At 47.6% G+C, this 13,497-nt stretch overlaps 1 protein-coding gene across 1 annotated transcript in view; it reads right to left on the minus strand.

The window, feature by feature from the left end:
• Positions 1–13,497, minus strand: part of TTLL10 (tubulin tyrosine ligase like 10) — a 129,968-nt gene that overhangs the window by 13,103 nt on the left and 103,368 nt on the right. Inside the window, exons 11-14 of the mRNA XM_044995985.1 lie at positions 11,277–11,397; positions 10,091–10,188; positions 8,661–8,832; positions 2,636–2,807 (exon numbers count right to left, since the gene is read on the minus strand). Of these exons, the coding sequence (XP_044851920.1) occupies positions 2,636–2,807; positions 8,661–8,832; positions 10,091–10,188; positions 11,277–11,397 (563 nt within the window). The remainder of the gene's footprint in view (positions 1–2,635; positions 2,808–8,660; positions 8,833–10,090; positions 10,189–11,276; positions 11,398–13,497) is intronic.

Here is a 13,497-nt window from a genome sequence, read left to right on the forward strand (position 1 = left end):
GCGATGGAAACAGACACAACAGCAGCTTTTCCTTCCAAGGTGTCATGATCCAGTTTCAGATTTCCTCGTGCTTGCTTGGGAAGCAAAATCAGCCCCGCTCTGTGGATGAGCTGTTGCCTGACTCCTGGGACGGAAAGCCACTGAATGGCCGGCAGGGGTGTATTGATGAGGTGGCGTGGGAGAAAGGGAGTGTTTGTCCTCGGTGCAAGACCTCGGCTCCCCCAGATGTGTCTTTAGCTGGGATTAGATGAAGGTAAAATGCAAAACTAAGACAGGCACCAGCCGCAAAACTGGGATCTGGGCCAGAATTTCGAACATGAATCAGGGTGTTGGTTTGAGACCATCTGCAAACAAAGTGGATCAAACGTGCTGACATTGGTTCATGTACTTCAATGGACCGAAATCAGATATGAATTTGGCCCATACATAGACTGTAAGCTCTTTGAGGGAGGGACTGGCTTTTTGTTCTGTGTTTGTACAGCTCCTGGCACAGTGGGAACCTATCCGTGACTAGGGCTCCTAGGTGCTAGGGTAACACAATAACACATTGAAACTGGATGCCAAATTCGTCATAGGCTCTGTGTAGATTTACAAATAAATACATTTGGAACAAAGCTTTGATTCTACACATTCTGTGTCATCTGCTTGTGCCTTTAACCCCAAACAGGGCTGGTGTTTAGCAAAGCAAAGTTCACTGCAGCAAGAGGAGCAAGCTACCTTGTTATCCAGCTGCAGGGAGTTTTCGTAGAGGTGCTCTGTGGAAAATGGTTCTGCTTGACATTTGCAACGTACAAGAGAAAAATGGCTGGCTTCCTGGCGTGCGGGAGGCAGGACAACACGGACGGGATCACGTGTCGGTTGAAAAAAAGTCCTACATGTTGCCAGCTGCTCAGGTGAGTTACCTTCCCCCCTCTTCCCGACAGGTTTCTAGGTAATTTATGCTCTGCTAATAAACAGCTGTCCCTTGTTTGATGTCAGTTGTGCCAGAGGGTCTCACCTGAGCACTTGAAATCCCCTGTGCACAGCCCTCGAGTTGAGCAAACAACTCTGTTCCAGGAAAACAAGTTGATAATAGCGTATATTGCAGAAAGTGGCTATAATCCGTGTCCTGAGCTACCCTTCTGCAATAACAATAAAACTCCTGCAAGAACCCAAGTGGGCGAGCCTAGGAGATCTCCCTGCCTGGCTCTTCGGAACACCCCATTCCTCGGGAGGGAGCAAATGCATTACAGGCAAAATGGTTTTCTTCCCTGTGGTTTCTTTCCTAAGTGCCCGTTTACTCTCTACCGCCAGGGTCAGCCCTAGCTGTTGTGGGCCTCGTGTGAAGCAAAACCTCCAGCAGACTTTGGTCACCTGCTTGGCATATGTTGAGCAGTGGGATCGCCAGGGGCTGTGGAACTGGGGGTGGGTGGGCAGGTGTGTGTGTGGAAATATTGGGGGTGGCGGATCAATGTCTCCACCTCCCACCACCCACTGGTTTGCACCCTCACAGTACATTGTGGGGGTTTGTGCGGCATCTGGCTGCATTCTGGCCCCACGTGCCTGGGAGGGAAGTGGGGGCAGGGAGGACAGCAGGACCTGAAGGAGGGACTGGAGCAGCCACCGCAGCACGTGAGACTGGGCCAGCCACCGGGGAGCAAGTAGGACTCCCTGGCCCAACCTGGGTCCTGCCTTCTAGCTGCTGTGGGTCCTGGCACAGACACCCATCCTGGGGGAGGGGCAGGAGTAAGTGCACCAACCACATGGGCACGTGGGGGACAGGAGAGGGCACCAAAACCTGGGCAGAGGTCAGGGTGCCAATCACCGGGCACTGGGCACCAGCTGCTATCGAAATGCCATAGGAATGGCTGTAGGGCCTACCAGGATGCCCCTTCACAACCTGGATCCAATTCCTCCCTTCCCCTGAGAGTCTCAATAGCTTGTCCTGTTCCCCCTCCTATCCCTCTGCCTCTCCATTCACAGGAAGCGTCTGCCCCTCTTAGGGGTTGTTACTAGCAGGAGAGAGGGTGGGAGGGACGTTTGGCAGATAACAGAGCCCAGTGCAAGGATCTCACTCGGAGGTAGCAAAGCTGGCAAAGATCAAGGTTTAATTCCAAGAGCTAGCCAGAGACATGCTTTATTAAAGACACTTTTGCATGCTGCATGATTATTATTTATTTGAATTATGGTAGCACCAGCGACCAAGGTTCCATATCGGGCAAGGGACATATTGTCCCTGTCCCAAACAGTTTACGATCTCCATACCCAAGACAGACTAAGGGAAAAGAGACCCAGAGAGGGGAACTGTCTCACCTAAGATCACGCAGCAGATCAGTGGCAGAGAACAGAATCCAAATTCAGTACCCTGTCCCTTTGGCCATAATGCATTTGTGAGCCTGATCCAATCACTCCCATACCAGCCAAAGTGATAGGGTCACATACTCATGAACCACATCGGCAGCCTCTCACCTCTTGTTTTTGGGAGTCCCGTCTCTGTCAGAACTGCCTCCCAGCATGCACCTAAATCAACTTCCCCACTTGCTAATAGTGACACCTCTAGTCCATCATTTTACCGGACTATGGGCACAAAGGGGACCTCCTGGCACCATCCAATCAGATCACACAGGGTGGATAGATGGATTTAGTTTCAGTTTACCTGATTGGTCAGATGAGCAGTGAGGTCATCGGAAGTGGCATCGTAGTGGGTGCAGGTAAGTCGGACATAGCCATGGCCGAAAAATAATACATAAGGCACCGTGCAGGCAATGAGGAGGTAAGAACGGACATCAAACTTCTTCCCCTCTAGGAGCAGAGGCTTTTGGATATACCTGCCAGAGAGAACATAAGAACATAAGAACATAAGAAAGGCCATACCGGGTCAGACCAGAGGTCCATCTAGCCCAGTATCTGTCTACCGACAGTGGCCAATGCCAGGTGCCCCTGAGGGAGTGAACCTAACAGGCAATGATCAAGTGATCTCTCTCCTGCCATCCATCTCCATCCTCTGACGAACAGAGGCTAGGGACACCATTCTTACCCATCCTGGCTAATAGCCATTTATGGACTTAGCCACCATGAATTTATCCAGTCCCCTTTTAAACATTGTTATAGTCCTAGCCTTCACAACCTCCTCAGGTAAGGAGTTCCACAAGTTGACTGTGCGCTGCGTGAAGAAAAACTTCCTTTTATTTGTTTTAAACCTGCTGCCTATTAATTTCATTTAATAGAGAGAGTGCAAGATGCGACATCAAGAAAGGGCATGAAGGGCTGTAGCATGGGGAGCTAACAGCTCACTCCTGTGCCCTTGGAAGTCACTAGGAGCATTGCCATTGATTTCAGTTGACACAGGATCAGCCTCTGATCACTTTACTCCACAAGTACGGATTTAGATCAATGGGAGTGAGAGGCTACCCAAAAAGATTAAGTTTAACAGAAGCTGAAAGCTGATGAACAAAACCAAATGACCCACTAAACTGCTACTTTCTTGTCCGATATTTCCCTTCCCCTCACTTCTGTTGACATTTGGGCCCGATCCAGTCATCCGTGCTCAGGCAAAACTCCCAGTGGAGTCAAATGGGAGAGTGGTTTGAGTGAGGAGTGCAGATGCAGGTCCCTCTGTGTGTAAATAACAATGTCCCTTAAAGTATTCAGAGTAGTTGTAGCCATGTCAGCCCCAGGATATTTAAGAGACAAGGTGGGTGAGGTAATATCTTTGATTGGATGAACTTCTGTTGATGAGCGAGACAAGCTTTCGACTAACAGAAGTTGGTTCTATAAAGCATACTACCTCCCCCTTCTCTCTCTCTGTCCCCTAAAGTGTAGTTCTGCTCTGAAAAGCAACCGTGTGAAAGCGGCATCATTCCACTCCTCAGATCTATGGCTTGCGTGTGTATTCAGCGTCATATCGCAGCCGCTGACTTTACTCACTACACTATATTAGCACTTTAGCATCTCTCAACTGCGTTGAGCCGCCACAGTGCGAGTGACGTGGATTCTTTTCTAGCTCGTGCGTCATCAACAGGCCTGTCAAATAGGCTGACCAGGTTTGAGCTAGGAAGAAACCCTCTAGACTTTTAGCTGTGAGGTTGCATTTGCAAGGTAGGCAGTTAGAAAAACACCCATCTCTTAACTTGTAAATAGAGCAGCTCGGTTAAAAAAGTGATGGGGGCCATTATAGAAAGTCATTTCCCATAACAGACAACACTTCAACTCTCATCCTATTCGTGTCCCCAAGCTCTGATGGCTTTTAGTGACATTAACATCCGTTGATAGCGGTGTCACAATTCAGTCCCACCATGGACGTGGCCGTGCTGCTACACACTCTAGCTCTCACTGAGTTACTCAAATAACTAAGGTACAGTAACATTACAGCTACCCAGGGACGAATCTTGAGAGATGCTGTCCCATTAAAAACTAAGGCCCAGATTCAGTAAAGTAGTTAAGTGTCTAACTCCCATTGGAGAGGGTTCAGAGAAGAGCCCCGAGAATGATTAAAGGGTTAGAAAACCTGCCTCATAGTGATAGACTCCAAAAGCTCAGTCTTTTTAGCTTAACAGAGAAGAAAGTTTCAGGGTGACTTGATTACAGTCTATAAATAGCTACATGGGGAACAAATATTTAATAATGGGCTCTTCCGTCTAGCAGAGAAAGGTCCAATGGCTGGAAGCTGAAGCTAGTCAGATTTAGACTGGAAATAAGACATACATTTTTAACAGTGAGAATAATTAACCGTTGGAACAATTCATCAAAGGTTGTGATGGATTCAGCATCGCTGGAATTTTTAAAGCAAGCTGGGATGTTTTTTCTATATTATCTTCTCTAGGCATTATTTTGGGGGAGTTCTATGGCTTGTGCTATAGAGGAGGGCAGACTAGACAATTGTCCCTTCTGGCCATGAAATCTATGAATTATATTCAGGACAGACCACTGAATCAGCTGCTCAATGGAATTAATATAGCCAGAATAACAGGCTAGCCCCCGCCCCCCCCACCCCCTTCTGCTGTAGGACTTGGGGCAGTTCCCAGAAGGGGAATTTTGGGCAGCATGTTGTAGTGGAGAGTTTCTTTTCTGCCTGCCTGAAAACAAGGGACACATTGCAGAAGGTAGAAAGTGAAAGATTAAATTTCTTGACACGTCCAGATAAATCAGCTCGCCCTCCCCCTCCCCACTGGCAGCACAGCTCTCCCGTTCATGCTGAGTTTTCTAGTTGGTTTAAAAACTCCATAGTCTCATTACACATGACAAAACAAACCCATTCATCTTATGGTCTAAACCAACATTTCTTTGTGGACACTGACAGCAGAGGGCACTGTTAGGACGCAAAGTGAAATGGCAGGAAGAGAAGCTGAGCATTTGAACACTAAAGGAATAAAAGCTTATGCCACATTTGCAGAGTGGGAGGGAATTAAAGGGTGACTAATATTTACTGGAGAGTATACAGAGTTTGCATTTGTATACAAAGAACCCATCACACACGGCCATCGCTGGAGTGATATCATTTAGGAACACTACGTGGTCCCTTCTCACCAAAGGGGAGTGGACATTTACATGGATAACAAGGATACCCAGAGTTCTAACAGTTAAAACTAACAACATTTTTGGACGGCATGATAAACCTCATCCCTAAGCCAGTCTCTCGCTATTGGACATCAGGATTTGGGGTCGGGAAAGAATTTTCCCTCAGGTCAGGTTGGCAGAGGACCTTTCTCTGCAGCACTGGGCAATGGTTTGAACTAGATTGAAATAGTGGGTTCTCTGTAACTTGAAGTCTTTAAATCAAGATTTGAGGACTTCAGTAACGGAGCCAGAAGTCATAGGTCTGTTACAGGAGAGGGTGGGTGAGGTTCTGTGATCTGAGGTGTCCAGGAGGTCAGACTAGATGATCATGGTGGTCCCTTCTGGCCTTAAAGTCTATGAGGATGAGACCTAATGTGGGGGGCTGATTACCCCTCATGTGCTACTTTAGGGTTCTTACAGTTTCCTCTGAATCATGTGATATTGGTCACTGTTGGAAACAGGATACCGGACAAATGGACCTTGGGTTTGATCCAGGCTATCAATTCCTCTGCTTTTATGTGCCAGCTACTACATACACATACCTGTCCTACCACAGAAGGGCTGGCAGTTCAGACTTGCCCTCTTATAAGGCTCTCCTGTCCACCCCAACTAGGCCAGCTAATACCTTCCTTATAGAGAGATTTATCATAATAGTCTGACAAAGATAAAACGGACTAATTGCTTGAGTTGGCTGGGAAGGTTGGAATTTTGTGTTCTCAACTTTCTGGGATAAAGTTGCTAAGCTGTAATATCAGAATGTTTGATGGTGGGGTGATGCAAACAGAACCATGATGGAACACACTAATGTCCCATTATGATAAATTTGTCATGCCCTTAGTATATCGCATGTCACACCTTGATCACACTATATTATGTCATGATAATGTAGTATTGGTCATTGGGATGCTTGAAGTGCCCTGGAAGCCTAGCTTCAAGATTACTGAACCAAACAACCACTTAGAATCTAGGCTGTCCCATGAAAGCCAGGAGGGGTGTCTGTGACTTGCAGCTCATTATACAAACAATCACAATACTTTGCACCTCTGTAGTGCATCTCATTCACAAAGCTCAAGGCACTTTAGAAAAATCAATGAATTAATCGACCCAGCTCTCACTTGGGAGCTGAGTATTTCCTATCCTTATTTCAAAGACGGGGAACTGAGAGCAGCTTAGTGAGTTGCCTAAGGACACAGGGTGAGTCAGTAGAAAGATTATGCAGTGAAGAACTCTTATCTGGATCCATCTGGGCACATGCCCATTCTGGATTCTTTGTGGCAGGGATCATATTTTGGTCTGTGTTCATACCGTGCCTAGCACAATGGAGTCCCGGGTCAAGACTAGGGCTCATAAGAACTATGGTAATGCAAATAATTAATAATAATAACAATAATTCTCGAGCACCATCAGCAAAATGGAATGGACCTTGTCTTATGTGACCTCTCAAGGGACCAACAAATATTGGTTGGATACGGATGTGTCTAATAAAGAGGGGACCGAGTTGTGTATTATGGGTGTGGATTTTCACAGGCTCTCAGGGTTGGCTTTGTTTCTGCTCCTATTAAAATGACTCCCGTTGACTTCTGTGGGAACATAGGCGCTAAGCCACTGCTGAGTGCTTTTGAAACACCCCCCCCCCTTTATTTCTGGGGACAGTTTGGAGCCGTGCCTTAGAATGGGAGATTACCAAGGAAGGGCCTCTTGTATGGGGTTCACTGTACTGATAGTTAGAAATCTAACTCACACCTTGCTGAATGGTGGCTGCTGTTTATATGTGGGCTGGGATCTCTTTATTTAGGTCCTTATTCCTTGTGTCCCTACACAGAGACCGGGGAAGAGCTTGCTTCTCCACAGCTCCTGCTTTGTGTTCCTTCTGGCACCTGTCCACCTCATCAGCTTGCCATCGCTTTTCAAATCTCAGCTGAAAACTTTCTCCATTGCTTCTGCTAGTCTAACTTCACTCTCCTTCTGCCACAGCTGTGTTATTCAACTCTGCAAAGCATTCTGGGATGCAGCTGATAAGAGAGATGCTAGACAAAAGAAAGCTGTATGGTGTTATTGCAGTGCCCTGGAGTATGACACTTGCAGAGACATCAGAAGGAAACAGCAATAACATTTGGTAGCCAGAGACTCTCTGGGCTTCGGCTTAAAAATATATAGTTAGCTGTGAAGTTCTTACAAAGAAAGCACATCTCTTTTGACTACCGGCCATGAGTATCTACAATAGCAGTTCCTGTTTGAGGTCAAGAAGCTCACAGCTACCCAGGCAGACTACAACAGATATATAGGAGGCATAAAATGGGTGGCACAGATGTTGCAGCTGTATGGTGTGTGAAATCTTGGCATGGTGTAACAAGCTGGGATAATACCTAATTCAAATGGCTCTCTACAAGGCTTTTGTCATGTATGAAGCTATAGCATTTGGCCTTTGGAAGTGATTCTTACATTGTCAGATAGAGATCATCTCAAATCTCCTGCTTTTACAGAACCAGACTAACACGGCTACCCCTCTGATGTTTGAAGGTGATGATCTATCTCCAAATGTCAGACATGAAGGTGTTGAAACAGGCTTAGCTGAGAAATAGCCCTCTACCCACAAAGCAGAGTGAGTCCTAGGCCACTGAGAAGAGATGGTGTGAGCCATCAAACAGCTATGAAGGAATTCAAGTCATTAAGGTCAATAAGGCCCATGGAGGTCAGCTGGCACCTTTCCATTGAATTCTTGGAGCACTGGATCAGGCCCATAGAGGTGATCTCAAACATGTCAGTGCTCAGGCAGATGCTTTCAGAAACATTAACCTTCAGGGGACTGGATGACACAAGGGCGGAGAGCGCCAGACCCAGTTCTTTTTCAGTTTCCAAGCTGAAGTCAGAGGGAGTTTCCCTTACAAAGGTCTGAGCGGGAAATGAGCAAGGGGCTCTGGATTTGGCCAAGAGAAGTGACGTGAAGTAAAGCAATAGACCCAAGCTGACAGAGCATGTCTGTGGCAGATTCAGGAGGGGAACCCAGCTCTTTCAGCTTGCAGTTCTGCACCAACATCATGGGAACACCCTTCTTCCCCTTTGTCACCAGCAATAGCTGGACTGCAAATGGATGCAATGGAGTGCCCGCCTGCTGCATTCTCTACCTTTGCACTATTCTTGCCTGGGGAGCTTTGTACGGCACCTTCTTGTACAGAGGATCTTCCTCGATGCTCTGGAGCTTGGCCTGAAGCGAGTTGACACCTGCTTGATTTTTAAGCAGGAAAATTCCTCGCCCTTGGTTGGAGCAGGTGGGTTTGCAGATCCAAATCTGTTTGTCTGCAGACAAGAAAGAGTCTATTAGATTACAGCATAGTTATGGATACTGTACATTATCCCGAGACACCAACATGCTCAATTAATGGGCGCTGAAACATGCTCATTTGAATATATATTTAAATATCATATCACGCAAATAAAGAAGGGCCTGGGGCTAACATAAGATCTGCACACTCCCAAGCTTTGGTGTCATTTAAGATCTGGAGCTGGGTTTTGCCGATTGGTCTCAGTTCTACCATGATAGCTCAGTGCCAGGATACGTTAGCTACTGATGGCAGGTAATCGCTTCCTCTACAGGGGTCTGAGTTCAAGTCCCTAATTCAGTACTGTCTGCTGGGCGTGCAGCAGCTGAGAATGTCAAGGAAATGGCACCACTACCAGCTGGGAAGGCTTTGTTCAGCTGTACCAGTTCCCTCCCTACTTCATTAGCTTTGGAGTCTGGACTTTGATTCCACCTCCTGAATGATGGGGCCTTCAAGTGCATTTGCAGTCGGCCTCCGGGATGCTTTTGCTGGTGTGTTGGAGAAGCGAGTGGGCAAACAAAAGCGCTGGTGATGATGTCTAGTGATGATGGCCAAGGGAACAGCAGAAGGGAGAAAGTTGGCGGGAGCCTCTGTCTGACACTGCCCAAGGCAAGACTCTGTCTCCAGGGTTTGGACAGCTTGGAGGAGGGGATATTGTGCAAGAAGATGCTGATAAGGCAGCTGACAGCTCGCTAGAGACAGTGGGGTGGGGAACTTCTGGGCCAATCAAAACAATCTGAATGTTGAAGGGGCATATCTGGGCTACGTGTCAGAGAAACTGGGGTCGAGTGAGTCACGTTCTCTGAGTAGCCCACTTGTCAGCAGTATTCGGGTCTAGATGAATATCCCACATGTTGCAAAAGGAACAGGAGTAATTGTGGCACCTTAGAAACCTGCCACATGTTGCTGATATTCATGGAGATTCAGGACATTTACTGTTCACTCTCTAGCCCTAGTGATATTCCAGAAAAGAGGCTGAAACGACTGCTGGGAGCTGTAGCGTGACTGATTCTTGGGCAGGTCAGAGAAGCCAAAGGCACCTTGCTAAAACACCAGGGATTTCTGGGGTACTTGAAGGAGTGGGCAGGTACTGGGGAGCAAAGGGGGGGCAGGGAAGCCTCTCATTTATTGTTTGCTTTTTCATAATTACTTTGGGATCACTAAGCCATCTACAAAACGTTTCTCCCAGAACACTTGACCTCATCATTGGCCGCTAACGTGCAAAGACTAGTCACCTTTGTAAAGTTCAAAGAAAGCTTCTCTCTCATCTTTTATGTCCAGCCGAAAGGATTCTGGGAAGAAGTCTTCCATCTTCAGTATCCTGTGGGAGAACCTACCATAAACCAAAAAACCTTTCCTGAGCCATACAGCTTTTTTTGAGTTCTCATCAGACAAGAGGTGGGGGGCACATCTTACTGTAGACTTGGGTTATGGATTTTTTTCCTTGTCTCTTCCCCTGAACTCTTTTATTTCCATTGGGGAAGGCTTTTTACTCACAATAATATTTTTTTTCTTGATCACCTCTAGAGGCGAGCCTGACTCTCAACCCCAGAGTTGGGAAAGTTCAAATCTGGATCTGACTTCTGGGTCTCGAGCCCATCCCTAGTATTATTGCATCAAGCTCTTCAAGACTTTGGGACATGCAGCAGCTTGTAAATCAATATTGACTATTTATCAGAGGTAGGCAAGGATTGGGGCAAAACTAGAGCTTCTCCTCCAAATCTGAATAATGGAAGAAGTCCCAGGAGGGAATGCTGGAGAATATATGCTAAGATATGGCCAAATGTTTCCTTAAGCTCTACAGAATTTCTGTTGGCCTTGATGATGTCCTTTGCACACTAGGTTTGCTGCAAACTACCAGACAAGGCCTCAGGTAAGCATGGCAGAAGTTCTTTGCGGTACAGATAATACTGCAGCAGAGGTGGTAATGTGCTGTATCTGATATTTACAAAATGCTCTAGAGTTTTGGGAGTTCCCATCTCATCTTTAATGGGGGGATTCATTACAACTGGTACCTTTGGGGATCAGGCAGTTCTACAGTCCCAGGTATAGATAAAAGCTGTATTCATTTTTATAATTTACTCCTTCAAGGCTCAAAAAAGAAAATAAAATAAAAAAATCCCTCCTCCCGCCCTCTGCCATGGCTTTTATATCTCTAGCTTAATGATTCTGAAAAGTTCTAAGATCAATGTAGAGGGTGGAGTTTCATCAGAGCTTAATCAGAGAGCAGTTTTAGTCACAGGGTGGAGAAACCAAAGATTTCCAGGATGAGTCTCACAAGCCCATCTCTACCGGATGATTTCTCATCCCATCAACAAGGTGACCATCTGTCCAACTTCTCCTTTATATGGTACCTCTCCCAAGTGGCACGGGTTTCTATATTCCGGCTGTGTAATGCCCAAAGGGATGTGCAGTCCTTACTTGGCATTCAAGTGCTTGCTTATCTTGTTCATCACCCGCTCATACTCCCTCAGGTTGCTCAAAAGGCCAATCTTAGTCGTGAGGACCTTATTGTTGGGGATCTGGTAGAGAAGCTGCTCACCTGCATTAGAAAACAAACCGTAACCTTCATGGGCCACCCAGCCTGGTCTCAAAACACTTCTTATTCTTGAGTGAGTTTGCTTTGCCGCGGTAACAGCTGCCCAGGTTGCCACTTATACTGCAATGCTGATACTGTTATATACACGGGGCCAGGTTGTCTCTGGTCCTGTGTCGGTTCCCAATGCGGGGAAGGAACTTTCCTGTCCCCTCCCTTCCTGCCTGGTACCCCCGTTCAGGGGACAGCCATAGGGTGACTAGATAATGCAGGTAGCGTGCTGGGCTGTGGTGCACACGGGGAGGGCCAGGGTGAAGGTGGCACAATGTCTCCTGCCCTCTTATCCATCCACCTGCCGGCAGAGATGTGGCATCCCAGACCATGCACTCTGCCCCTGTCCAAGGCTGGTGGAACTGCTGTCCAGGGGCCAGGAGGAATTCTAGCCTGCAAAGGCTCCCCCCTGCAGTGTGGCCCCCTCCCACATCCCCTGCCACAGGGCTGTGCTTTAATGGCATAATCCGGCCAAATAGCTGGCACAGGTCCCCACTGTAACTGCAGTGGCATGTCCAGACCCTGCCCATGGATTGGCAGGGAAAGGGTTAACCCACTCTGGTGCTGCCTGAAGGAATGAGCCCAGCTGCAGACCCTAAGCAGAAGGATTGCTGGGCCAGCTGCTGTGTATTAATTCCCCAGCACCCAGACTTTAAAAGGGAGGGGCTGGGTGCACTCCAGCCCCAGGGCTCCTCAGAGGGAGGGTCTGGGAAAAGCCCTCCAGCCACTAGTTTGCATGTTGGCTGTACAAAGCCCCTCTCTTTGGGGTGAAATCTGATCAGGCACCAGGCTCAAGGAGGCCTTTGTGAATTCTTAGTTTCAGGCTCTTCCTGTGGGGAGTTTGGCTGGGCCCCAAGAAGCCTGGTTCTGCTGATTAGCTTTATCTCTAGGCCAGGGAGAGCCCCGGAGTGCTCAGCCTGATCTTTACAGGGAGATTTAGAGTTTTCAGGGCTCCTGGGTATCTAAACACTTGTAAGGGGGCTTCCTTTCTTTCTGATCATTCAAGTCCCATTTAAGGGCAGAGAGCATGTATGCAAGGTTCCCCTTCTAAAGCACCCAGCCCTCCTGAGGGTCAGTTTCTCAGCTGGCATGAAGTAGAGCCGCTCCCTTGACCTCAGGGGAGGGTAAACCAAGTTATACCCGAAGACAACTTGTCCCCTGGCCTCAATGAGGAGCTGCACTGCCAGGGCCCGCCCCCCGCAGCACAGTGTGACTTTGAAAAGAGTTCAGGTGTGGGATTGTCTCTTAGTAAGAGCAAGAGACTGGGAGGCAGCAGATCTGAGTTGCCCCCTGTGCTAGCTTAGGCAAGTCTCCTAGGCCAGTGGTATCAATCTGTGATTTGCAGAGCACTTGATGGGCTGTGGAGAACTGTCTGATTTCATTTCCCAGCAGCTAGCACATGTGTTCAAACTCATCAGTGCAGCTGGGAATGAGGAGGAGCCACTGCTAAATGAGAGGAACAGAGATTCTCAGGGACTAGAGATACCAGTACGCCTGGATCAACCAGCCATGAGTGGTGGGGAGAGGACCAGCTAGCTGGCAGCATGCCCAAGGGGAGTGGAGATCAGGCATAAGAGAAGTGTATGCAGGGGGTGAAAGAAGAGTAGATAGGAGAGGGAGCAGTGAAATGAAGAGCAAATTCAGCAATTTACTTCATAGAGGACAAAGCACACACCATTTTAGAAGGTTCCAACTTAGCTCCTCTGTGCCTCAGTTTCCCTGGTGCTACACCAGCAGTAATAATGGCCACCTTTTGTAAAGCACTTGGAGGTCCTTACACAAAAGGTGCAGCAGTATGATGCAAAATACACCTATTATCCTGGAGTGGCCTAGTTTGGGACTAATCTCAGTACAGCCAGAAATAGCTGGGCTTGGGGTGTGTGCAGAACAATCGTTTCACTGCACAAATGCACCGTATATTGGATCAAATGCATGAGAAATGCTCGGGAAAGTGTCTTTCCTGTCTCCACCTAGAAGGCTGGGCGCATCGCCTGGTTTGGTCATTTGGTGCTCTGTGGATATAATATTGGATTGAGTTTGCAGCTTGACAGGTAA

The sequence above is a fragment of the Mauremys mutica genome, chromosome 21 (assembly GCF_020497125.1).
Source record: "Mauremys mutica isolate MM-2020 ecotype Southern chromosome 21, ASM2049712v1, whole genome shotgun sequence".
Taxonomy (NCBI): Eukaryota; Metazoa; Chordata; order Testudines; family Geoemydidae; genus Mauremys; species Mauremys mutica.